Raw genomic sequence first — 25,184 nt, forward strand, 5'->3', positions numbered from 1 at the left:
AGAAGAACACACAGCGAATGGACACAGGGGGGCAGGGGGAAAGGGGAGAGAAAGAAATAAAAAATAAATCTTTGGAAAAAAAAAAAAGGAGAACATAGGAAGTACCACACTGGAAGAACACGCTAGAAACTACTTTCGTATGGGGTGGGCTGCCAGCTGCCAGCTGTGACTGCTCAGGACGCAAGTCGCTGCATTGCCATCTCTGAAAGGCTACAGGACAGATGTAAGCAGCATCATCAGAGGACGACCAACAAAAAGAGGGGCCTGCCCTTTTCCGAAAGGCTGAGCACCCCCGGCGGCCGTGTGAAGTTCTGTTTACAAATGACAATAAAACAAAACCAGAGCCAAGAAGGCAAGCAAAACTGTGAAGGGACAGGCCGGGGAGCTGGTGTGCAGGAACAACGCGAGCGGGCCTGAGCTGACCGCAGAGCAGCCAAGCTGCGCCTCAGAGCACAGAGCAAGGCATGCGGGGAGCAGGGGCAAGCCCCGCACAGAGAGGGCGGTCAGGGCGGGGTGCGTGCCGGCCACTCTCCTGGCACGGCGCAGGCAGGAAGGGGCCACGGCAAGCCGACCCTTTGGTGCGCCCTGCGCTCGGAACCTCCCCACGTGGCAGAGAAACAGCACGATAGGCAGGCGCTTCTGGTGGAAGGACATTGAGGCAGCACACCAAAAACACTTCGTGGTAATTCAAGGCCTTAATCACAAAGTCTGTGGTTTCAACAGAAGAATTCTAAGGGTTTATTCTGCAAATTGATGGTGCAGTCAAGGAAACTGGACCGAGAGTAAAGCAGCCCGAGAGTGGGAGGACATGTTCCTCCAAATCCGCTCATCTGTTAAATGGCCCAAAACTGAAAATGGAGAGGGCAGGCCAATGTAACCTGACCAGAGAAAAGCCTGCTAAGCTAAAAGGATGATGGGTCAAACCGCTTTCCAGACGCTTCCACCTCGCTCTTCCTAAGATTCACGCGGCCACATGCTGGGAGGACAGCGTGGGGAAAGGGCCCTTTGATGACATGCCCCATCCACGCAACGAGGCTTGTGAGCTCCCACCAGGAACAGGCGCCCACTCGGGGACCCCGCAGCTTCCTTTTTTTGATGTTTCTTTCTCATAAAAACACCCAGGCAGCTGGCCTCTGATGCCAGAGCTGTGCTTGAAGGCACGGAGCAGTGGCTCTGGAATGTATACTTATTGAAACTCAGAAGCTTCTTTCCAGGGGTCTGGGCCCAGCCAAGGCGGTTCACGACCCCCTCGCCTGCCCCGCTTTCCCAACCACCAGAGAACAGCACAAGAGTCGGGAGTGGGGCACAGTGCAGGAGGGTGGCACTGGGTGCTCGGAGAGACAGGGGCTAAGGCCCTTCCCCACAGGCAGCAAGAGGTTTGGTGCTGGACTGACAGTAAGAAGAAAGGAGCAGCAACAGCTTCGGCTTTTCAAGTCCAGGCAGATGTGTGCCCAGCGAGCCCTCCCAGCAGGGTAGGGGCTGAGGCCCAGTGCCCGGGCTCTCCTCGAGGTGGGAAAAGCGCGCAGTGCCGCCGCCCCACAGCCGTCGTGGGCCCCAACCAACCGGGGCTCTACCAAGTCCAAACATTCCGGCTGGCTGCGCACACGTGCCAGGCCCCAGGTTCAGAGGTGAAACGGCCAAGCGGGTCCTGCTCTCAAGCGAACGGCTGGCCGAGCGCGTGGCACTAAGCCAGACACCGCCACCGAGCCAGGCAGGAGGCCCAGAGGCACCTATGCCGCCATCCAAGGACGGGAAAGGGTCGGGCACGGCGAGGGGCCAGCGTGGGAGCCACCAAGAGATGGGGGGGGCCCTCCCAGGGCAGGTCCCTCCCGCCCCTCAACACGATCGTCAGCTGGCACACGGCAGGAGCTCGCCCGCACCATGTCCAAGCAGGGACCCGTGCGTGGGGGGAGGAGGGCTGAACGGTCTGCAGGGGGAACGGCCCCCCCCACCGAGGGCTCAGGGCTCTCGGGCAGCACGCTGTCTCCAGCTGGGCTCCGAAGCTGCGGCCCAGGAGGCAGAGGCGACCAACGCACACAGCAGGTCTGAGTGGCTGAGACAGTCACACTCAAGTGTCAGGCCACACACTTCAGTTGTAGGGAAACCAGCAAATGTCAAGACAGTCCGCTCCAGCACAGCTGCCACAGTGGAGTGGGGGAGGAGACTGCACTCCGAGGCTCGGAGGGCCACTAAAGGTGGCCAAGCTGGTGGAGGAAACACATTTGAAAAAGGCTGAAGCAAAAACGGGTGCAGGAGCAGATGTGGCTCGAGCAGCTGAGCACCTGCCTTGCACACGGGAGGTCCCAAGTTCAGTTCCCCGTGCCCCCTAAAGAAGACAGACAACAGGCAGACACTGAGCAAAAACAAGCAAAAACAGTCAGCAGGGAAAGGGCTGTGGCTCAACCACCTGGGCTCCCGTCTACAACACAGGAGGTCCAGAGTCAGATGCCCGGGGCTTCCTGGTGAGGGCAGGCTGGTCCACGCAGTGAGCTGGCCCATGTGGAGTGATGGCCCCCATGGGAATGCAGCCCTGGTGCAGGAGTGCTGCCCGGCGTCAGCATGCCGCCCCACAAGGGAAAGCCACCCCATGCAGGAGTGCCGGCCGATGCAGAGAGCTAATGCAGCAAGATGATGCAACAGGAGACACAGAGGAGAGAAAATAAGAAGATGCAGCAGAACTGGGAGCTCAGGTGGCGCGAGAGTAATTGCCTCTCTCCCACTCCGGAAAGACCCAGGATTGGTTCCTGGAGCTGCCTAAATGAGAACTCAAGCAGACACAGAAGAACAAATAGCGAATGGAATGGGAGGCAAAGGGGAATAAATAATAAATAAAACTTAAAAAAAAAAAAAAAAGAGCAATGAGAAAACACCAATAACAAACAAGACAAGCAAACAATGAGCAGAGAGTGAGTAAAAAAATAAACAAGCAGGGAGCGGATGTGGCTCAAGCAGTTGGGTGTCCGCCTCCTGCATGGAGGTCCTGGGTTTGGTTCCCAGTGCCTCCTGAAGGAAAAAACCCAAGAGACAAGAGCACAAACAATGAACACAAGCAACAAGTGAACAGACGAGGGAGCCGCCTGGGGTGGGGGAGAAGGGGCTGCAACCAGTCCTCTTCTCACTCCGACACCCTGCCTGCCACACCCTGCTGGGCAGGGCCCGCTGCATTCTGGGGTGGGAGCTGGTGGACTGGCCGCCCCCTGTAAACCCAGTAAGCCACACTCAGGCAGTCTCAATCAAAAACTCTGGTCAACAACTATGCTTTCTGCCCCAAATTCCATCTAAGTGATTAACTGGAGTTTTGCAGCATCTCTCTCCCCTTTGCCAACCCTGTGGTAAAGGTGAATTTTCCAAAAATGGAAGGGAAACTCGGATGGCAAAACCTAAGGAAAACACTTAAAGTCCTGACAATCTCTTTTTTTTTTCCCAAGGAGGTAGCAGGGATTTAACCCAGGACCCTGAATGTGCAAAGCAGGTGCTCAACCACTGGGCTACCTCTGTTCCCCAACACCTTTTTAAGGAACGTAACACTAAGCAAAAATTACCAACTTACAACACTTCCTACACATAGGTGAGAGAAACAAGATCTAAAACAGCGGTTCTTAACCTTTTTTGTTCCATGGACCCTTTTGCCAGTCAGGTGAAAACCACAGACCACTTACTAAGTCCACACTATACTGTGTATTATTTAATAAATATCACACCCACACCATCATGTCCCCACAAGACTTTTTTTTGAATTTCAAGTTCATGGACCCTTTGTTAAGAGCTCCTGCTCTAAAGCTTAAAGAGTTAACACACACACACACTCACACACTTCTGCTCTTATGAAACAAAGTTAGGCAAGCACTGTCTAAATGCTATAAACTCCTGAGCCCCACACCAGCCCCATCAGCTACGGCTGGTCACAAGTAAAGCCCACCTGAAAGCAGAGTGAGTCAAGGGGGGAGTGGACATTTCTCAGAAATGCTTTGGTTGGAGAGGGAAAATAATACCAGCTGGGCGTTAACAGAGCGAGCACCGTGCCCCTTGAGTGCTGTGTTGGTTTCTAAGCCTCTCTGACCAAAGCATTTCTGAGAAATGGTCCAGTCCCCCCTGACGACCACGCTTCTCCTTCCCGGGAGCCTTCAAAGCACCCGGGTCATTTCACTGCGCTCTGTGCCCCTCCCTGCTCCACGGAGGTGACAGCTCTGAAAGGTCTTGCTCAGCAGGCCTTCAGGCTTCTCCCCAGACCCTCACCCCTTCAAGATGACAAGTGAAGTTCTCTCAACTGGATTACCTGCCCCAGACCCCAATCTAACGCGTTCCCGGGGTGTTTAATTCCTTGCGTTACTTCTCATCAACCTGAAGGCCAGATTAACCCAAATAAGTGCTGAGCAACAGCGCTGCTCGGTCACAGAGCTGGGCTCTGACAGATACCACCTCGTGCTTCAAGCCCCTGCTCCTCTCCGGCTCTTCCCGGGGGCCCAGGCAGAGCAGCCTGGCACAGCTGGGCCTCTCCAGGTGACAGCGCAATGAGCACACGCGACAGAGCCTACAAGCACACACATAACAGCACGAAGGGAACCCTCCAACTCTCCTCAGCCTTAAGAACTTAGGAGCTGAAAATCCGTGATTTTTACTGAATGCTAACTCAAATACTGCTTACAGGTAGCATTGGCAAAGGAAAAATGACCTGTTCACTGATTAAAAAAAAAATCCACAATGTAAAAAAAAAATCAGGGCTAGTTTCATTCAATGCAAAGGGACAGTGAGGAAAGGGCCGCCAGGCATTCTGGCGGCCACCCAGCAGCAGACCGGAGGTTTCTGAGCACGCCTGCTTTTCGCTCCCAATTCAGGTCCTTCTGGGTCTGTGGTGACCGCCCCAGCGGCGACACCCCCGTTTTCCTGCCCTCCACTGCCCTAGCCCACAGCTCCTGGTGAGCCTATGCCGGTGGCAGCAGAACAGCTCGCCAGCACCCCGGCTCGGCCGTACTCACGTCAATCTCGCCATCGTCGATCTCGCCGTCGTCGTCCTCTTTTTTTTTCTCCTTGGCAGCCTCCGAGGGTTCTTCCTCTTGCACGTTTGTAGCGCCCGATGCTCCCCCCTCCCCTGGAGCGCCTTCTCCTTTGTCTTCGTCCTCCTCGGCGCCAACCTTCTCGGCTTCGTCCTCCTGGACGGCGGGAACTGGCTCCTCGGGCACCTCCTCATCATAGTCTAACTCGTGCTCGTCCAGTTCCCTGGTGACTGAGGAGGCCTCGTCCCTAGGGTCGCTTGTCCGGTCCTCGTCCCCCTCGTCCTCACATGGAGAGCTGGCAGGGCCCCTGCCCAGCTCGTGCACATCAGAGTCCTGGTCCTGAGATTTGGGCTCACTGGCCCGGTCCTCCTCGTCGGAGCCCAGTCCCCTGGCTGCACTGTCCTCTGCCTCCACGTCGGAACCCCTCCCCGCAGCTCCGTCCAGATCCTGATCGGACCCGCTTTCCCTCAGAATGTCGTCGTCCGAGAGCCCCTGCTGCTCCTCTTCCTCCCCCTCTGGCGAGCGAGGATCCCGTTCAGGGCTCTCGGCCACATCCATCGGTGCCCACAGTTCTACGAGAGAGAAAGGAACAGTGTCACCGCACTTAGCAAGCAGGATGCCCCCCAGGCCTGCATCTTCCTGAGCTGAAGGAGAGAACCAGGACCTCCCCTCGGCTTGGCCCTGCACAGCTCCTCCCCACCCCCAGGCCCTCTCTCCAGACCACTGCAGGCGGCCGCCCCACGAGCGAGAAGATCAGCCAGCTAACCCTGCGCAGCACACCCCGCCGTGCACTCTCTCAAGAGGCCGTGGGCTCAGAGCCACGCGTTTCCAGCAAGCGGCAGAACGGCAAGACCCAGAGTCCTCCTCGCAAGGGAGCGATCAGCTGGGGCCGCGAGGGACAGCCATTTGAATTCCTAAGAGTGAAGGACTATGGGAATTCAAGAAAACGCACAGTAAGGAATGGGCAGCAAAATTGAAGGCCTGTATGTGGCTGTTTTCCTGAGTCACCTCAAACGGTCCTCAAGAGGACGGACAAGCCCGCCCAGGCCCCCGGCTGCTGGCCTTGCCCTGTCACTGAGCGCACTTTCCTGAAGCGTGGCCTCTGACTGCCTTCAGCAGAACCCCCTGGGTGGCCTTCAGAACTGCAGGTTCCTAGGCCTCATCACAGCCCTCTACACCTGAGCCTCCAGCAGACGTGCAGAAGAGCCCCCCACGCAGCCCAGGGACCCCGAGAACCCTGGCTCCAACCCGGCATCCGCTGTGGGAAGAGTCTAGTCTGCACAGTTTCAGTGGGTGCTTAGGTGAGAGGCTGGCAGTAGAAGACTTCGTCTCTCTTAGTGCTCCTCTAGATTGAATTATGAAGTGAGTATCTTCTCGTTTTCCCACCGCAGTGCTTGCAGAAGGCTCGCTACACCACCTGCTTGAAGTGTTGGCTGAGTAAGGGGGTGGGAGGGGGTGCACAAAAGCACCTCCAAACAGCCTAAGCGAGCAGAGTCCCCGCTACCACGCTCGTGGGTGCTGAAGGGAACAGGAGACCGCCGATGCTCCCTCAGGCTCCACTCTGAAACAGCAGGCATTGTTCATTTTAAATATTCTACACCACAGTCACGCTGCTTGGTAACTCAGCAATATTTGGAAAAAGTTGATTTGTCCCAAGATCATTCTGGGTTTAGGGGTGAGGCACACATCTATATGTAAATACATATACACAATGATACTTTAAATTTATACCTTTAAAAGGAGAACAGCACCAGGAATTGGAATTTAACTACAGTTAACTTTGTTGCTGTTGCTATTAATAAATTACTCTAACTGAACACACATTAGGACAAGTAACTTAAAATGTTACTTTATAGAAACTTAATGGTTAGCAGTAATACAAATTTCCAAATCAGTCAATCTATTCTGAGTCACTTAAAAGTTGACAGATTCTAAAATAATTCATTTTTCAGTCTTCTATCTATACTCTCCAGTTATCATCCAGAGGTAGAACTATTGGAAGGACTTACTCAAAGGTTAGTTCTAAAATTAGGTTCTTTATTGAAATTAAGAAATAGGCAGGAAAAGCACCCCCTCCCCAGTCCCCATGTGGCACTGCAGGGCCCTCTTGTGCCGGGATTCCCAGAAGCCTGACACAAAGTTATGGGGACAAAAGAGGCTCTGGAGGCCCAGGAGGCGGGATGCCAAGGCCGCCACATCCTTCAACTGACCCAAAGTCAGGGCTGGTGGCAAACTGGCGCCTTTTCTCCACTATCCTTAATTATTAATACAAAGAAAACAAATACGTTAGAGTTCCCTTGGCACTTAACATTGTATACCTGCCTTTATCATATAGTTTTTGCTACACTGTACATAAAAACACCTCCACAAAAGGGTAGGGTCTTTTTCATCTCCCTGGTACTAGCATGGTGCTTGGTACCCAGTAAGCAGTTGGCAAATGCTGAACTGCTTAGTCTTTTACAATCCTACTGGAAACTAACAAATTTTGATTCTCATATTTTACAGTCTAACTGTAACCCAGGAAACAAAGTTATCTCTTAAAACAATAGTCATGGAAACATAAATGTCCCCCCAAACTAGTTGAAAATCATTCAGTTGACGCTCTGCAGAAAACACCTGCTCTAGCCTGGCCCTGGCCCTGCAACAGCCGACCTGGTGGGAGTGAGGCTGAGCACAGACTGTCCTGGGCACAGCAGTCCTTTCCTGGGGCCCAGGGGCAGGTGGACTTGAACTTTGGCCACAGTCATGATGAGGTCCAACCAAACTGCTTTTTATATCCTGACAGACTTGAAATTAAGTCTGAGGGTAAGAAATTAAAGAAAACAAGTGCCTAAATTAAAATACCCGAACAAATGCAGTGGACAAGAAGACAGTGGAAAGTTTACCTCCTGAATGGGAGAGAGTCACAGCTACCCTACTCCCCCGCTTCCCAGCGCCAGGGCCCTGGCCTTCTGACCTCAGCTCTCCACCTGGAGCGTGGGCCGACAGTGTCTGCTGCACTAGGTCCTGGGGGCCCTTAGCTCAGCCAGACAGTGCCTGGTGCTCAACCCACCCAAGCTCAAACCGGAGGCACGTGACGGCGGGAAGAGGCAGCCCTTCTCTGCTGCTCCTGTCAGAACCAGCTCAAGCCTCCTGGAGCACTCAGAGTAATCCACTTCCATTTCATTTGACAAATACCTGAGGAGCTACTTAATGCAAGGCTCTCTATAGGACAACACTTTCTGCAAGAAAATCAACAAGCACCACGGCTATGGGCAGGCACTTGACTAACATCCCTCACATCAACTTCATTTTTAATCCTCACATCAACCTTCCAAGTAAGTGTCGTTCCCATTTCACAGATGAGACTAAGGCCACACGGCTAGTCAAGTAGATATTCTGGGACTGCAAACTCAGATCTGCTTCTAAAGCGTGAGCGTGCTGCTATGGACGAAATAAGCCTTTGCACCTACCCACATACCAGTGCCCCACTTTCAACCACTGTTTTTTTAGGAAAATGGCACCCAAGTTCCATACAGATTTTATTATGCTTTGGGAACACAATCCATGCATAATAAATTGGGGTTGCTGTCTACTGAAGCAGTAGATTTTGCCCCTGTTTTTCACTTCTCCCTTCTAAAGTTTTGCGCTACCCCATCTCTACTATCTCAGCCCCTCTGGAACCAGATGCCTATGTTTTCATATAGATGGAAAACTTACCACATGCTCTATACAAACTACTAGTTGAGAAACAGTGTGGCCATATGGAGAGTTAGCTTGTGACGACATTTATGGTTTAAACTTCTCTGAAGTTTGAACCTCAGGCACCTAAATCATACATGACTCCAATGAAAGAAACCCGCACAAGGTGCATCCACTGAGACCACAGGAAATGATGGCTGAGCTGGTCTGTTGTGGCACATAAAATAATTTCAGGAAATCCTCGCTGGGCGTGCAAGTCTCCTATAGTTTAATTTGTGGAAATTACTTCGGCATTCCGAGGATGAAAAGTTAACTTCCCCTGACTTCCTAAGGCAGCTCTCAGTGCTCACCAGAAAGCACCAGAACAAAACAACCCCAAGTGCCCCCACTGCTATGAAAAGGTGGCTGGTTCTCTGTTATCAGGGGTTGTGGGTCCCTTTGAGTCTCTGATGAAGGGTGACACATTTTATCTTTTGCTTTAGGGAGTCCAAGATCCTCTGGACAGTCCCCCATGGCCTCCAGATTAAGATTCTTGCCCTAAATATACTTTACCACTCCGTTAGGGAGCCCGACTCACCACAAAGTATTCCAGCCCTTTGTTTGCAAAGACTGTTGGGATAGCCTCCCTTTCGTACGAAGTGCCTGAGCGGGAGGACGAGGACTCACCTCTGTGTTCCCTGAGCCTGGCAAAGGGGCTGGCACTTGGTAGCAGAACTACCACATAATTTATTGTCTAAACTGAGACACCTGTGAGACTGAAAAAACGTGCAATTTATTAACCATGACAGCAAGCAGAAACGGGTTGCACCAGGTACAATGGGTTGTGAATTCAACTATTGGAAGGTCTTGCAAAGTTTACTGAGAAAAGGAGTTGCATTGTCTTCCTTTCCCTATAAAACCTACTGAGGTTCTAGAATCTGAGGTTACTCACTGGTGAGACACCTCTTAGAGAAAGGCATGCAGCCTGCCTACCATATCTACCAATGGCTCTACCATAGGTTGGCAGCAGCCTGAGTCACGCCGTGGCACAGAGAGAAGGCACCTCCCTGGGAATCAGAAGATGGTTTGAAGGCCAGGCCCTCTCTGGGTTGTATCCTCATCCACTTTGAGATTTAATTCAGGTTGGCAAATAACTGAAAGTAGGTGCCACGATGGGGTACTTAGAAGGTAGATACTTGGCCTATCAAGTATATGCAATGAAATAAATGGTCTCTGGACAAGTCTTAACTGACTCCCCGTTCACAATTTTTGCTCATTTGGTCTTCTTACAATATTAGCCCTGTCACTGTGGATGTGAGACAAGGTTTAGAGCTAGGTCTTTAGTCCTCTGGTCTACAGGAACATGAACTTGCCCAGAGAATAACGCGTGCCTTCCATCAGAGGGCATCTGTGATGACATTCAGCAGATGGTGCTTAATATGAATAGGTAAGAAAATTGATACTTGAGAAACTACCTGTTGCATACAAGCAAGAAATTTAAAATAACTGCCTAATTTTAAAAAGAATATACCAGAACTCAGACACAGTCTCCCTTCCCAACTGTCACTCTGGTAGGCCACTCTCTCTGAACCCAATGGTGCTGCCAAAGCACAGAACATCTTGAGAACTCCTCTTTTAAGGGACACTTTGGAATCTGTAGAACATCCTCTGGTTCTCTTCAGTGGCAGCAAATCTTCCTCCTCTCAAGGTTGACTATGCTGAGAAACAGTCTGGTGAGTGACCAAGCCAGGTAAGACAATTTTGGTCAAAACATAAGTGTGACCACTGGATGAAATGGGTTTTCTCATATGGCTTTCCTATTTACTACCAAAACAGGAGTACTGACAAGCTTTTGGCAAAGGAGCATCAGTGACACAACCTTTAGGACAACTACTTTAAACAGAACAGTCCCTATGTAAGGGCCTAAGTTCTGGTATGCCTAGTTAAAATTCTGATCCATAACATGATGGGCTTACAATATCTGAGGGAAGGATGCCTCTAGAGTTGGTGACAGATACCATGCTCCAAATTTACTAAGCTTGACCAACCAGAAGAACAGCAAGGAAATACCTTGAGATGACCTGTAGCTGGGATAAAGTAAAAAACTTCTATAAATAGGAACAAGGCCACGGCTTACCTGTATGCTCTCTGGAATGACTCCATCAAGCTTTCTTAGAATGCCCGAGCAATTCCCAACTAAAACTGGAGAGGAGTTCCAACCTCTGGGACACTTTTGAGCGGTTCCAGGGGCTGGATTCTACACATACGCATGGACTGTAAAATTATCAGGCAAAGTTTACCTTCCCAAGGCTCGGAGGTGAGACTCAGGCTAGGTCCAGGCTCACACTGAGAATATGGACCACTGCCTCAGGAAAGGACCACCCACAGGTGAGACGACGGAGGCGGGTCTCAAAGGAGAAATGATGAGAGCCATTGTCACTTCAGATGTCAAACACCCTCTTCAGTTTTCCTCAACCGGATCCAAAGACCGACCTACTCTTTCAAATGAGTTTGTAAAACAAAGCTCATTTAAAATGATCAACCACTCTGCCCTGCAAACTCGGATGCCATAAAGTATTCGGGAAAACACAGGTTTTAGCAGGAGCAAGACTGTGTTAGTCTTGAAGCCTAAGGTTCCTCCAGCATCACAGCTAGTTACTTTACATCAGGTACCCAACATCCTTTGGGCTCCTGATCAAAGACCCAAGGAAGTTACGTATTCCTGAGACGGGACAGCATCCAACCTGTGCACATTTTGAAGGTGAAGGAGCAAGTTCCAAGCGGCTCCAAAGAGCTCAAAGTTCCTCGAAGAGCCCGCCAACACTCTGGGTCGGCCTACTCCGGAGAGCAAACCCGCGTGCCCCTCAAGCCCGCTTCGTGGGCGGCAAAAATGTGCCACGCGAATGGCCCGGAAGAGAAATGACAGCTTCAGGAACACAAACTCCACCGCGGGGACTCGGAGCGCGTTCCAGGGCCCTCGCGGGGCCGGGCTCGCCGCGCACAGAACGCGGGATCGTGCCTGTCTCCGCGACGCCCTCGCCGGGGCACCCGAGGGCCATGCTTCAGCCGCGGCTTCCCACGGCCGGAGGGCGCAGCCCGGAGCGCTCCACGGAGGCGGCGGCGCGGAAGCTCCCGGGCCTCGGCTCCCGCCGCCGCCACGCTCCCCGCCCGCCCGCCGCCAGAGCGGCCTCCTCTTTCCCCCCGCCGCGCCGGCCCGGCCCTAGCTTACCTCAGCGCGAAGGCGGAGAGGGGGCCACGGCTCCGCTGGAGTCGGGGCTGCGCGGAGAAGACGTCCCTCGGCCCTTCTGCTCCTTACAGGCTCCGGCTTCAGGCGCGACGCGGGCGGAACAAACGGGCTCCACTACCCGCGGGGGCCGGCCATTGTGCGACGTCATCAGGCCGCGACTGCCGTCCTGCGAGCAGGCGGGCTTCCCTCGCTCGCCCCTCCCACCCGCCTTCCTTCCGGCCTCCCCCAGGCCCCGCCCGGCGCGCGCCCACGCTACGGCGCCGGCGTCGGCGCCAGGCCACGCCCTCCCGGGGGCGGGTCTCTGAGTCCCGGCGTGCGTCGGCGCTTCCTAACTGCGCCTGCGCGGAGGGAATGACCGGAGGGAGCGCGCTCGGCCGCGGGGGTCCTGTCCCCACACGGGGAGGGAAGCTTCAGTCTTGCGCTTAGAGACTGTCGGGTTTACGTTTCAGAGCTTAAAGCTTTAAAACTAAGCAGCCGAGCGCGGGCTGACCTGTTCTCACGGAGAGCAGACTGCTTCTGCGACCCCAGGGATGGGCGGCGCCGGCACGACCACGGGGAGGTCCCCGAGGCCGCAGGGGGCCCGAGGCAGCAGCGGGGACCCCGAGGCAGCAGAGGCTCCCCGAGGCAGCCGCGGGGCCGGGAGGAGCCCCCTGAGCCTCCGTTGCCTACTCTGAACACGGCGACCCTGAGGAGGGGGTGTCCTGCCCACCGCGCACTTCCTCCAGAAGGGGGGCCTCGTCTGCAGTTTCAAGGTGCGGGGTCGACGGCGCAGGTGTGGAGGGGAAGGCAGAACACCGGCTGGAGAGCAGCCCGGAGGGAGGCGGGCAGAGGGGCGCCCTGCAGCGCGCCTCAGGCCTGAGAGGGTGGGCAAACGGCCCCCCCCTGCCGTGGGCACCGCTGGGCGGCCAGAGGCCCTGGAGCTCTGGTGCCCTGCAGCGTGGGTGCACCTTGACAGCGTCATGCATGCCGAGGGAAGGCAGCGGGACGTAAAGCCACGTGAGCCGGATTCCGTTTCCGTGGACCCGCCAGAGCAGGCAAATCCAGGGGTGGAAGGTGGGGAAGTGGTGTCGGGGGCTGGGGGAGGGAGTGGGGAGCCCCTGCAGGCGGCACTGGGTTTCCTTTAGAGGTGACGGTGATGGGTGCCCAGCACTGTGGGTACAGGGAGAACAGGTGAGAGGAAGGAGGGGAGGGCAGGAAAGAGAAGGGGCAGGAGAGGTCGGGCAGAGGGGCTAGGGGAGGGGGAAGGAGTGAGCAGGGTCCTGTCCCCGATCGTCTCCCAAGCCCCCGAGTCTTGGATGATCCCCTTTTCTCTACCGCCTGCCCTTGTGAGGCTCCAGCCAGCCTCAAGTTCTGCCAAGATTGATGCCCCATTCCCTGCCCCCTACCTCCCCAGAGAGCAGCCAGAGAGCCCCTTGCTAAATCTCAGGCGCGGCTCCCATTACCCCTCTCTGGCTGGAGACCCCCCGGCCTCACCCGTCGTCCTGTGCTTGCCAGCCCTGACTCTCCGGCCATATTGTGCCCCTTCCTTGCCCTTGCGCTGTCCTCTCGGCTCTGGGCCTCTGCACGTGCCGCTCCTGCCCTGGTCAGCCTTTCCGTTCCCTTGGCTAACGCCCCAGGTCTCACCTTGGGCGGACCTTCTCCCAGAAGCCACCCCCGGCTGCGTGGGTCCCCAGGGCCTGCGAGGGCCATCAGGGCAGCAGCCAGGGGGAGCCGTCGCGTCCTGCTACTCGTCGTTCTCCCCCGCTGGGCGGTGAGCTCCCCGAGGGCAGGGCTGCAGCTTTCGCCCAGCAATGCCTGGACAGGCGTGGAGTTGCCAAGCCTGAGGGTGTGTGCGGGGGCGTTGGAAAGATGGCTGGGGTGGGCTCAGGGCTCCTGACTCAAGATCCCACACTGTCCCGCTGAGCTCCAGGTTGGAGGACCCGGTGCCAGGGCCGGCACCGCCACTTGGGAGCTCCTGCAAGCAACGCTCGCTAAAGCCCTGTTTTCCTCCTCTGTGAAATGGGACTGTCCACAGCTGCTGAGCAGGCGATGGGCACGGAGGTTTGCTGACAGCAGGGGGGGCTTGGGGACTGCTGCTCTCACTCGTGGGGCACCTCTTTCAACACGGACCCCGTGCCCAGTGCTCTCCGCTGCCTCATCCATTTCCCAGTTGGGACACTGAAGCCGGAGAGTCACGGAGCTGGCGTTTCAGCCCAGGTGGCCGGACCGCGACGCCCCAGCCGGGAGTGCTGGGCAGGGCTGGCTCCGGGCGGGCACTGCTGCCGCGGGAGAGAACACGGGCGTCTGCTGCCCCGTGGCCCTCGTCACCCGGGGGCCCCCTCAGAGCCTGAGCTGCCCTTGGGCTAACGGCAGCTTCTGCCCCAAGTGAGCGTCTTCTGGGGAGGCAGGACAAGCCTGCGTGGACATTCGAGACCGTGTAAAATCCCGGGCTGGCAGAGGGGTCTGTGTGGCGGTGACCGTGAGCGCTGACTCGAATTTAACAGCGCCCGCTGAGGAACAGAAAGGATGGCCCCTGTGTCTGAGCAAGGCCACCCCGACATGCGCCCCAGAGCAGGGCTTCTTAGAGGGGGCGGCCCAGCAGCAGCCCCTCACCTGGGGGTTTGTTAGAAATGCGTGTTCCCGGGCCTTGCCTTGACTGATGGGGTACGGTGCTCTGGCAGTGGGGTCCAGCTGCCGTGGCCTAATGGGTCCTCCAGGAGATTCGGACGCCCCCTCCCATAGGTGAGAAGCACTGCCCTGGGGGTCTCCTGCCCGTGGGCACCGGGAGACACGAGTGAGGATTTCCTTAGAGCAGGGGTTCTTAACCAGGGGGCAAGGGCTTCAACTGAAATTCAAAAAAACATTCTTCTTGTGGGGCTGTGCTGGTGTGGGGGAAGCGGGCGTGGCCCAGCGGTTAGGGCGCCCGTCTACCACATGGGGGGTCCGCGGTTCAAACCCCGGGCCTCCTTGATGCGCGTGGAGCTGGCCCATGCGCAGTGCTGATGCGTGCAAGGAGTGCCCTGCCACGCAGGGGTGTCCCCTGTGTAGGGGAGCCCCACGCGCAAGGAGGGCGCCCCATAAGGAGAGCCGCCCAGCGCGAAAGATATGCAGGCTGCCCAGGAATGGTGGCACACACACGGAGAGCTGACACAGCAAGATGATGCAAGAAAAAGAAACACAGATTCCCGTGCTGTTGACAAGAATCCACGCGGACACAGAAGAACCCACAGCAAATGGACACAGAGAGCAGACAATGGGGGGGGGAGAGAAATAAAAATAAATAAGTCTTTAAAAAAAATTCAGAGTACTTTTTTTTAAAAAAGATTATTTGTTTATTTATTTATTTCTCTCCCTTTCTGCCCCCACTCCAGTTGTCTGTTCTGTGTCTATGTGCTGCATCGTCTTCTTTGTCTGCTTCTGTTGTTGTCAGCGGCACGGGAATCCGTGTCTCTTTCTGTTGCGTCATCTTGCTGTGTCAGCTCTCCGTGTGTCCCCTCACGCGTCCCCTCTCACGTCCCCTCTCGTGTCCCCTCTTGGTCCCCGCATCCCCTCACGCGTCCCCTCTCACGTCCCCTCTCGCGTCCCTTCACGGTCCCCGCGTCCCCTCACAGTCCTCACATCCCCTCTTGGTCTCCACGTCCCCTCTCAGTCCCCATGTCCCCTCTCGCGTCCCTTCACGGTCCCCGGGTCCCCTCTCGGTCCTCACTTTCTTTTGCGCTGGGCGGCTCTCCTTACTGGGCTCACTCCTTGCACATGGGGATCCCCTATGTGGGGGACATCCCTGCGTGACAGGGCACTGTGTGGGCCAGCTCCACACGGGTCAGGGAGGCCCGGGGTTTGAACCGCGGACCCTCCCATGTGGTAGACGGACGCCCTAACCACTGGGCCAAGTTCGCTGCCCAGAGTACTTTAATATTCAAGCACTTTACAGTACGTAAGTTATACCTCAATGAGAAAAAAAATAGGAAAACCTAGCACTGTTTTGTTTACATCTACATACAGATGTGGTAAAACTAAAGAATGCAAGGGATGGGCCAAAATCCAGGGCAGATGTTATTTCTAGGAACAAGAAGATGGGATTCGGGGGTGGGTGAGGGGAGCCCCCAGGTGCTCCAGGCGTTGGAATGTTCTGTTTTTAAGCTGGAGTTCTTTTTTTAAAAAAATTATTCCATACATCCTATTTTTTGTGTGTTCTAAAGTATTTACTAGAAAGATGTTTTAATTTAAAAGTACTTTTATTTGGGGTGGGGTGGGGTGGCAGCCCAGGAAAATACGGGTGTGTGAGATAGCCAAATTCTCCTCTTCTAGAACAGAAAGTGAATAAATAATCTTTAACCTGACTTTGAGGGCAGTGAAACCATCTGCTTGATGCTGTGACGATACGTGACACAGTGCAGGTGTTAAAACTCAGGGACCTGCACAGACGAGGCAGGGACCCAGATGGGAACCGGACTTGAGGGACGGTATTTCCACGTCAGCTCGTCCTTGGTAACAAACCCACCGCACTCGCACGGGAGGCGAAACCGGGGGAGGGGAGGGGGCAGACGGGATGCTCAGTTCTTCTGTCACCCCCAAACTGCGCTAAAAAAGTCAGGAAGTAACAGGACACGTATGTTATCAGGGATGGGAAAATGCCAGAAGGGACTGTTAAATGAGCTGGATGTGGTTGCTCTTAGGACACGGGGGCAACGGTGGACACGACCAGATTTTAGAGTCCGCTTCCTAGGGGTGCTGTGTGTTTGCTCAGACGCACACCTTTACGTGCAGTTTCACGAACACGTACGCTGTGCGGTCACCGCCGCCGTCGAGACACAGGCGTGCGGTTCATGGAGAGCCCCGCGGGCCCCCTGCCCGCCCAGCCTGACCGCAGGCCGCCCCGTCCCCTCCTGCCCGCGGCTGCGCGCCATCCTTCCAGGACGCGGCCTTAGCCTCCCGTTACTTGCCGCAGCGCGATGCTTCTGAGGTTCGCCCCTGCTCTCGTGGGTGTCAGCAGTTTGGGAAACCGATTTTTTTTTGTTACAAGGCTTAGATTTTTAGATGACATATTTTAAAAAGAAAGAAAAAAAAGAAGATGGCAAGGCCGCTCTGACTGCCGAGAGCTGCCGTGGGCCTCTGGCCGTGGCCGCCCCACGTCGGGCCCCCCGACCGCCGGGTCCGGCTCCTGCGCCGCCGCCGCTGGGGACTGGACGGCCGTGCGCTCTCCTGTGGCCTCAGCTTCTGCGTCTCTAGAACGGGCGGCCACAGCACCCCTCAGAGGTTACCGTGAGAACTCCGTGAGCGCTCGCGAGTCGAGGTGAGTCCCTTGGGCGCCTGCCCTCCCCTGCCCGCTCTACTCCAGGTGGGTGGTCTCCCACCACCCCCTTTCCAGGCCCCCTTCCCGACAGGCCAGTGGTGGGTGCCGGCGGGATGTAGGAGAGCGGGCAGAAGGGGGAGCTGGGTGCTTCTCCATGCTCCTCTCGCCTCCTGGTGGTTGCTGTAGCTCCGGCTCTTACTGAAACCCTCCGCCTTGCGTTCTCCTGCCCATCCTCTGCCACGTCCCCAGGTCCAGGCTCCTGGGCCCTGGGAGTCCCCGCCCCACGTGCCTTAGCTCTTGGGGTGGGAGCCGCTTCGTGCTGTGGCCGGTTTCTGGAGCCTCGCCTCCCCCGCTCCGGCCACTCGGCACTTCCGAGGCCTGGGTGCCCCTGGGTCCCGCCCTCCGTTGCGCCCCCGCCCGGGTGCGCCCTCGCCAATGGCTGGCCCGGGGCGGCGCTCGGGAGGTGCTGCTGCCGCCCGCCTCCTTCAGGGCGAGGCCACCGGGGCCCCCCCAGAGGAGCCGCGGGCACCGCGAGGGGATGCGAGAGGGGACGCGGGGACCGAGAGGGGACGCGTGAGGGGACGCGGGGACCGTGAGGGGACGCGAGAGGGGACGTGGGGACTGAGAGGGGACGCGGGGACCGTGTGGGGACGCGGGGACCAAGAGGGGATGCATGAGGGGATGTGTGAGGGGACGCGGGGACCATAAGGGGACACGAGAGGGGACGCGGGGACCGTGAGGGGACGCGAGAGGGGACGTGGGGACTGAGAGGGGACGCGGGGACCGTGAGGGACGCGTGAGGGGACGCGGGGACCGTGAGGGGACGCGAGAGGGGACGTGGGGACTGAGGGGACGCGGGGACCGTGTGGGGACGCGGGGACCATGAGGGGACGTGTGAGGGGACCGAGAGGGGATGCATGAGGGGACGCGGGGACCAAGAGGGAACGTGAGGACTGTGAGGGCACGTGGGGACTGTGAGGGGACCATGAGGGGACGTGGGGACGGTGAGGGCACGTGGGGACTGTGAGGGGACCAAGAGGGGACGTGAGGACTGTGAGGGCACGTGGGGACTGTGAGGGGACCATGAGGGGACGTGGGGACCGTGAGGGGACGTGGGGACGGTGAGGGCACGTGGGGACTGTGAGGGGATGCGTGAGGGGACGCGGGGACCGTGAGGGGATGCGAGAGGGGACGCAAGGACCGTGAGGGGACCATGAGGGGACGTGGGGACGGTGAGGGGACGCGTCGGGGGAGCCCGAGGCCCGTCTGCGCTGGTGGTGCCTCCTCTCCCACATCGCTGGAGGGCAGGCAGGGGCAGCGCCGGGCCCCGGGGAAGGGGTTCCTGTCACTTCCCGCCCCGTGGCAGGCCTTTTCCCAGGGGGCGCCGGGCAACGCGGGGACAGGGCAGCGCGGGGACAGGGCTGTGTTGGGGACAGGGCCGCGCTGGGCCTGGAGCAGGCCAGCCCATGCCCTTCTCCTTTTTTTACATTTCTCGGATGTACTGGACACTCAAAGTTTTGTGACCACATGGTGTGTCACGCTACACCTGGCGTGCAGCTCCGCAGTCCCACGCCCCTCCTGTCTGCTGGTCCCCGGGTGCCCACTTGCTGCGGGGCGCCGGGCACGTCCTGGGTGTCTGCAAGGACGCGCTTCAAAGACGCCGGCGGGAGGGCACCTCGCGGAATTGAGCGTGCGCCAGATGGGCGGGACCCGGTGGGCAGCAGCACAGCCGGCGACAGCAAGGAGGACCGCCGGGGCGGGAGGGCACCGCGCGGAGGGGCTGACCCGCCAGTAGCCCCGACCCAGCCAGCGGGCAGCGCCCCAGGCGGCCCCGGGTGATTTATGAATCGCCAAAGAGAGAGCGAGTTTGGAGCCGACCGGTCCCCGGCAGGAGCCCCTGGAAGCGTGTTGGACCCCGAGGCTTCGCATTGGCTTGATAAAATCAGTCCAGGGCTGTGGTCGGACCTGGTGGGTACGCTCAGGTTGAGACCCCTCCCAGGGCTGTTGGACCCCGCACTCGGTCTGGGGACCCGCAAGACCCAGCTCCGATGTGGTGGACGCTGGCCCCGGGGCTGAGCCCCTCGCCTGGTGGTCCGCAGTGGACGAGAGCGGAGCAGCTGAGTGGGCCCGGAGAGAAACTAGCCCCGTGCTGGAGACGGGCGGCGCCAGGTGGAGAGGGCCGCTGCGCGGTCAGCCACAGGGGCCACGGAGAGCTCCGGAGCCGGTGGACGTCCCCTCCCCCGCCCTGCGCTTCGGCTGGCTGTGTCCAGTTGCTGTGTGAGATTCTGTATCTAGGTTTCTTTTTCTCTTCTCATTTTTTCTCCTCTAGGATTCATCCGGATTCAATCCTGGGGACCTCAGATGTGGTGAGAGGTCATTTGGGCCACCTCAGTTCCTGCTCTCTGCTGCGCTTCACCTTGACTGTCCCCTTCGTCCCTCTTTTCTTGCATCATCATCTTGCTGCGTGACTCACCTGTGCAGGGGCTCGGCTCGCCACACGGGCACTGGCTCGCTATGCGGGCACTGGCTTGCTACGCAGGCACGCTTTCTCTTTTTCATGAGGAGGCCCCAGGGAGCAAACCCGGGTCCTCCCTTATGGTGGGCAGAGGCCGTATGGCTTGAGCCACATCCGCTCCCCGGTGGTTTTCACGAAGGCTGTTGGTTTGGGCTGGGAGCTTACAGACACCAGGCCGTAAGTGTAAGTTACTTCCCTCGCCAAGTCTATTTCCATGTGTCGCAGCAGGATGTTTGCCGACGTCTGCGAGGGCTCTGCTTCCAGGGTCCTCTCCTCCTGGTTTGCCTCTCTCCGGGCTCAGCTGCCCTGCTCGCTCCACAGTCCGGCTGTAGACGCTCAGGCCGACGGCTCGTCTCGCCTCCAGGGCTCGGGTCTCTCCTGCCCCGCTCCCCTGCGGCTCCCGTGTGCTTGCTTCCCCGGCTCCGCTCGGCCCGCGCCTGGTCGTTTTCTGTGAGTCGCCCCCCGAGGGGTGGGGCTGCAGCGACTGCTGACGAGGCCCAGTCGAAGCCTCAGTCGTTATTTTAAGAGGTGAAACCGCTGAATCCAATATGACCTAACACGCCCAGGGGGACAGACCAGTTTACCGACGTTATCCAGTATCTGTTTTTGGAATTCACAGACAGTGTGGAACGGCCACTCCTGCCGTCTTGTCAGCCTGGCCGCTGGCTGGGGCTGGACTCCACAGCCTTGGAACTGTGGGCTTCTGACCCAAGTGAGTCCCTCTCGTAAAGGCCAGCAGCTCGCTGGTGTCTGCCTCAGCCCCCCTTAGCTGACGGACACCGTGCCCCTCGCGTCACAGCTTCAAAATCCGTGGCTGGAAAACCGACAGGCCCGCGAGGAGCCCTGACCGGCGCCCCGGGGCTGGCGCTGTCGACGTTGCGCTCTGGCACCTGTTGGTGCCAACGGACTCGGCAAAGACATGGAATGGGACGGCGACCGCCCGCTGGGCGAAGGGAAGCCACAGGACGCCCGCCTGCGGCAGCAGGGCCGCGCCTCTAGGTGCGTCGGAAGCTTCACCACGAAGGAAGGCGCGTGGGCCCCACACCCCTGGGGGCGAAACCCGGTGAGGAGCGCAGCCGCGTCCTGCTGGAGAGCGCGCGGCTCGGGGCGCACCCGCGGCTCGGGTCTTGGTGCGGGTTACACTCTCCTGGCCCCTGGGGAGGCGGAGGGGGCTGAGGGGCCTGGACCGAGGGAAGAGCTTTCCAGGAGCTCCTGCTGAGCCCCGAGGGAGGGGAGGGAGGGAGACCAGCCGGCCGGCCGAGGCCCGACATGCCCTCCGCCTGCGCCAGCACCCCGGCCGCGCCCCTCCACTCACCTGGGGTCACCCGGACGCGGGGAGCATGCAGGCCAGTGGTGGCCGCGTGTTGTCAGGCCGTGTCCCTCCCCTGGGGCTCTCCTCTTGGGCCTCAGGTTTTCCCGACGCTGAGGTGGACGCAGCCCACCTGCGGGAACAGCGGGCTGCGCAGCTGAGGCTTGCGGCGCCCCCGGCGGACTCCCTCCCTCGTCTCTCCGCCCCGGGAAGCAGGGCGGGGGAAGCGGGGCAGGGGGCCTCGTCCTCCTCGTCCCGTAGGCCCCTCCCTGCCGGCCACCTCCCTTGGCCCAGGCCGACGGTGGGGCCGAGGGGCCGGCGAGCCGCGGCCTCCTTCCCGCCGGCCCCCCGGGGGCTGCCCCGCTCCAGCCGCGCCCGCGGGCTCGAGGGCGCCTGCCGTTGGCGGCTGTGAGCCCAGCCGGGTCCTGGGCGCAGCCGGCTGCCCACTGGGCCACGGGCTCCAGGGCGAGGCGGGCAGAAGAGGGGTGAGGCTGGGGTCTCCGTCCACCCTCGGGCCAGCAGGGCAGCCCCTGCCTGTCAGACCGGCAGTGTGGGCGCTGACGCCGCGCCAGGCTTAGGGCACAGAGCCGTTTGGCACGTCGTGGAGCCACGAGGCTCGGGCCGACCCGAGGCCGGCGGCTTCAGGGCAGCGAACGTCTTCCCAGAGCCTGGGAGGAGGCTTTAGGGTGGGAGCAGCCGCAGCCTGTCGGATGCCAGGGGAGGAAGATGGCAAAGAACTCAGGCTGTTGAAAACAACAAACCTGCCTCCGAGGGGCCCCTTCTGAAAAGCAGCCGTGGACTCCAGCCCCGCTCTCGGTCCCCACGCCCTGCGTCGCTAAGCTCCAGCGCCTGCCCTAAGCCCCCTCGGAACACTCGACGCGGTCGACGTGGTCTCTGCCTCAACTCGCCCCAACCCGGCCGTCTGCACACACCCCTTTACTACAGCAGTGACGGTAGCTAAGGAGCGTGAGTGTCGGTGTGCGTCATGGCATGGTCCTGCTCGTTGTGTCTGCCCAACAGCCTGGGGCAAGGACAAAAACCAATCAAGTCAGGGCTCTGGTTTTGTCACATGCCTTTTCTGCATCAGTTGAGATGATTGTGTGTTTTTCTTTCGTTTTATTAATGTGATATTTCATATGGACTGATTTTCTTATGTTGAACCACCCTTGCATTCCTGGAATAAATCCCGCTTGGTCATGGCATGCAGTCCTTTTAATGTACTATTGGGTTTGGGTTGCCAGTACTTTGTTGAGGGTTTTTGCATTGATATTCATAAGGGATATTGGTTTGTAATTTTCTTTTCTTGTGCTGTCTTTCTATGGCTTTGCTATCAGGGTAACGCTGGCTTCAAGAGTGAGCTACGAAATAATCCCTCCTCTTCTATTTTTTGGAAGAGGTTGAGAAGGATTGGTGTTAAATCTTTAAACGTCTGATAGAATTCAGCAGTGAAACCACAGGGCCCTGAACTTTTCTTTGTTGGGAGCTCTTTGATTACTGATTTAATCTCTTTACTTGTTATAGGTCTGTTGAGATTTTCTATTTCTTCTTGTATCAGATTAGGTAATTTGCATATTTCTAGGAATTTGCCCATTTCATGTGGGTTTTCTAATTTGTTGGCATACAATTGTTCACTGTGGGAAGCGGATGTGGCTCAAGTGATAAGGCCTCCGCCTACCATATGGGAGGACCCGGGTTTGATCCCTGGGGTCTCCTGGTGAAAAAGAAGAGAAAGCGTGCCTGCGCGGCGAGCCAGTGCCCACGCGGAGCGCCGAGTGCCCCCGAGGTAAGCTAGGGCCCGCGCAAGCAAGTCACGCAGCAAGATGACGCCACCAAAGAGAGACGAAGGGGAGAGTCAAGGTGAAGCGCGGCGGAAACCAGGAACTGAGGTGGTACAAATGACAGGGAACCTCTCTCCACATCAGAGGTCCCCAGGTCCGATTCCTGGTAAATCCTAGAGGAGAAAAAAAGAGAAGACAAAAAGAGAACTAGATACAGAAGCTCACACAGCAATGGACACAGAAAAACAGCAGGGTGGGGGAGGGGAAGGGAAAAAAGAAATAAACTTAAAAAAATTGTTCATTGTACCCTCTTATAATCCTTTTAATTTCTGTAAGGTAGGTAGTAAAATCTCCATTCTCATTATTGATTTTAGTTATTTGTGTTCTCTCTCATTGTCTTTGTTAAGCCAGCTAAAGATTTATCAATTTTATTGATCTTTTCAAAAACCAACTTTAAGTTTTTTGTTTCTCTGTTTTTCTATTCTCTATTGCACTTATCTGTGCTCTAATCTTTACTATTTCCTTCCCTCTACTAACTTTGGGTTTTAGCTTGCTCTTCTTGTTCTGCTTTTTTTTTTAGGAGTGACGTTAGATTATCAAGTTGTGATCTTTCTTCTTTTTAAATGTAAATATTTAGAGCTATAAATTTCCCTCTGAGCATTGCTTTCACTGGGTACTGTAAGTTTCCTGTACAGTTGTGTTTTTGTTTTTGTTTGCCTCGAGAGATTTCCTAATTTCCTCTGTGATGCATTGGTTGTTTGTGTTGTTTAATTTCCACAGATTTGTGAATTTTCCAGTTTTCTCTTTGATATTAATTTCTACCTTTGTTCCATTGTGGCATGAGAAGGTACTTTGTATGATTTCAATATTTTACACCTTACTAAGATTTGAGTTGTGGCCTAACATACGTTTTAACCTGGAAGATGCTGAGCCACACGTGAGCCCCTGACCAGCTCACTCAAAGCGCGTTGTAAAGTTTTCATTTGAATAAAGACCAGCCATTGCATTGGCTCCTTACCCCATAAAAACAAAAGCAGAAGGGGCGGTGGGCCCCTGTGGACGTCCCCTCGGCCTGGCTGGTGCACAGGGCTGTTCACCGCCTCGTTTCCCTCGTGCTCTTCTGTTAGATGTTCCATCAGTGATGAAAGTCGTGTATTGATGTCTCCAACTATTATTGTAGCACTATTTCTTCCTTTAATTCTGTCAGTTTTGGCATCATATATTTTGGGACTCTGCTGTCAGAGGCATATATGTTTAAAATTGTTATATCTTCTCGCTGGATTGAGCTTTTTATTAATATATAATATCTTTGTCTCGTAACCGTTTTTGACTTAAAGTCTGTTTTGTCTGACAATAACATAGCCACTCTGCTCTCTTTTGTTAACCGTTTGTGTGGAATACATTTTTCCACCCTTTTATTTTCAACCTGTTTGTATCTTTGTACCTAAAGTGAGTCTCTTGTAGACAGCATATAGATAGCTCATGCTTTTTCATCCAGTCTGCCAATCGCTGCCTTTTAATAGGGAAGTTTAATCCATTGACATTTAAGGTAAAACGAGAGGGAAGGTTTGATTTCTCCCAGTTAGCCATTTGTTTTTTGTATGCCTTGTATGCTTTTGTTCCTCAGTTACTCCACCACTGCCCTTTTTGTTGTTGTTGTTGTATTTAGTTGCTAGTACTATAAAATTGTTACAAGAAAACTTAAGGAAATATCTTCAGGACCTCGTAGTAAGCAATGGATTTTTAGATTTTACTCCAAAGTACAGGCAACAAAAGAAAACATAGATGAGACGAGCTTCATCAAAATTAAAAACTTTTGCGCATCTCAGTTCAGTGCAGTGACTGCCTGGAAGGGGCCTTTCAGAAAGTCCCGTGGAGGAAGGGACCCAGCAGCAGGTGGACGCTGGGCGCTCGCCGAGGTGCGCAGGCGCCCACGGGGCCCTGCTAGTTTCTCAAATGGCCGCCAGAGGGCGCACCGACCTCGCCGGTTCAAAGGCAAACAATGGGGACAATCAGACGCCATAAGCGGGCACACACCTGTGCCAACACACACACGTGCAGGCACGTACAATGCACACAACACGTGCCAGCAGCACACACAGATGTGCACGTGCAACGAACACATGCAACACATGTCGGCAAATGCACACACGTGCAGGCACAACACAACACGTATGCCAACACACGTGCAGACAGGTGCACATGCAACATGCATGCCAACGAAATGGGCAGAAACACACAGGCAAGCACAATAAACATGCCAGCAAATGCATACGTGTTCAGACAGGCACACATGTAGACACATCAGACATGTGCTGGAAATGTACACGTGCGGACACAACACGTTCCACACACAACACACACATCGGCAAACGTGTGCAGATGTGAACACGACCACTGTCTCTCGCT

The 25,184-nt window shown here is 56.3% G+C and overlaps 1 protein-coding gene and 1 long non-coding RNA gene across 7 annotated transcripts in view; one reads left to right on the plus strand and one right to left on the minus strand.

Moving 5' to 3' along the window:
* The window catches only part of ZC3H18 (zinc finger CCCH-type containing 18), a 42,150-nt gene extending 30,036 nt beyond the window's left edge, over positions 1-12,114 (minus strand). For 3 of the 4 annotated variants that reach the window (XM_058279590.2, XM_058279589.2, XM_004450945.4), the window contains exons 1-2: positions 11,884-12,057; positions 4,977-5,566 (exon numbers count right to left, since the gene is read on the minus strand). In XM_058279590.2, the coding sequence (XP_058135573.1) occupies positions 4,977-5,552 (576 nt within the window). In that variant the 5' untranslated portion in view covers positions 5,553-5,566; positions 11,884-12,057. Of the gene's footprint in view, positions 1-4,976; positions 5,567-11,883 lie in introns of all 4 variants that reach the window. The other variant, XM_004450946.4, reaches the window with a different exon arrangement.
* A 133-nt stretch (positions 12,115-12,247) lies between these two features.
* Positions 12,248-23,148, plus strand: LOC131274282 (uncharacterized). 3 transcript variants are annotated; one of them, XR_009181486.2, is made up of 3 exons: positions 12,248-12,653; positions 16,904-17,173; positions 19,503-23,148. It is a non-coding gene; the product is annotated as an uncharacterized lncRNA (long non-coding RNA). The 3 variants fall into 3 exon arrangements; XR_009181485.2 differs by lacking the exon at positions 16,904-17,173; XR_009181484.2 differs by lacking the exon at positions 12,248-12,653 and having other exon boundaries at positions 15,648-17,173.
* Positions 23,149-25,184: the final 2,036 nt, after the last annotated feature.

This window comes from Dasypus novemcinctus, chromosome 18 (genome assembly GCF_030445035.2).
Source record: "Dasypus novemcinctus isolate mDasNov1 chromosome 18, mDasNov1.1.hap2, whole genome shotgun sequence".
Taxonomy (NCBI): Eukaryota; Metazoa; Chordata; class Mammalia; order Cingulata; family Dasypodidae; genus Dasypus; species Dasypus novemcinctus.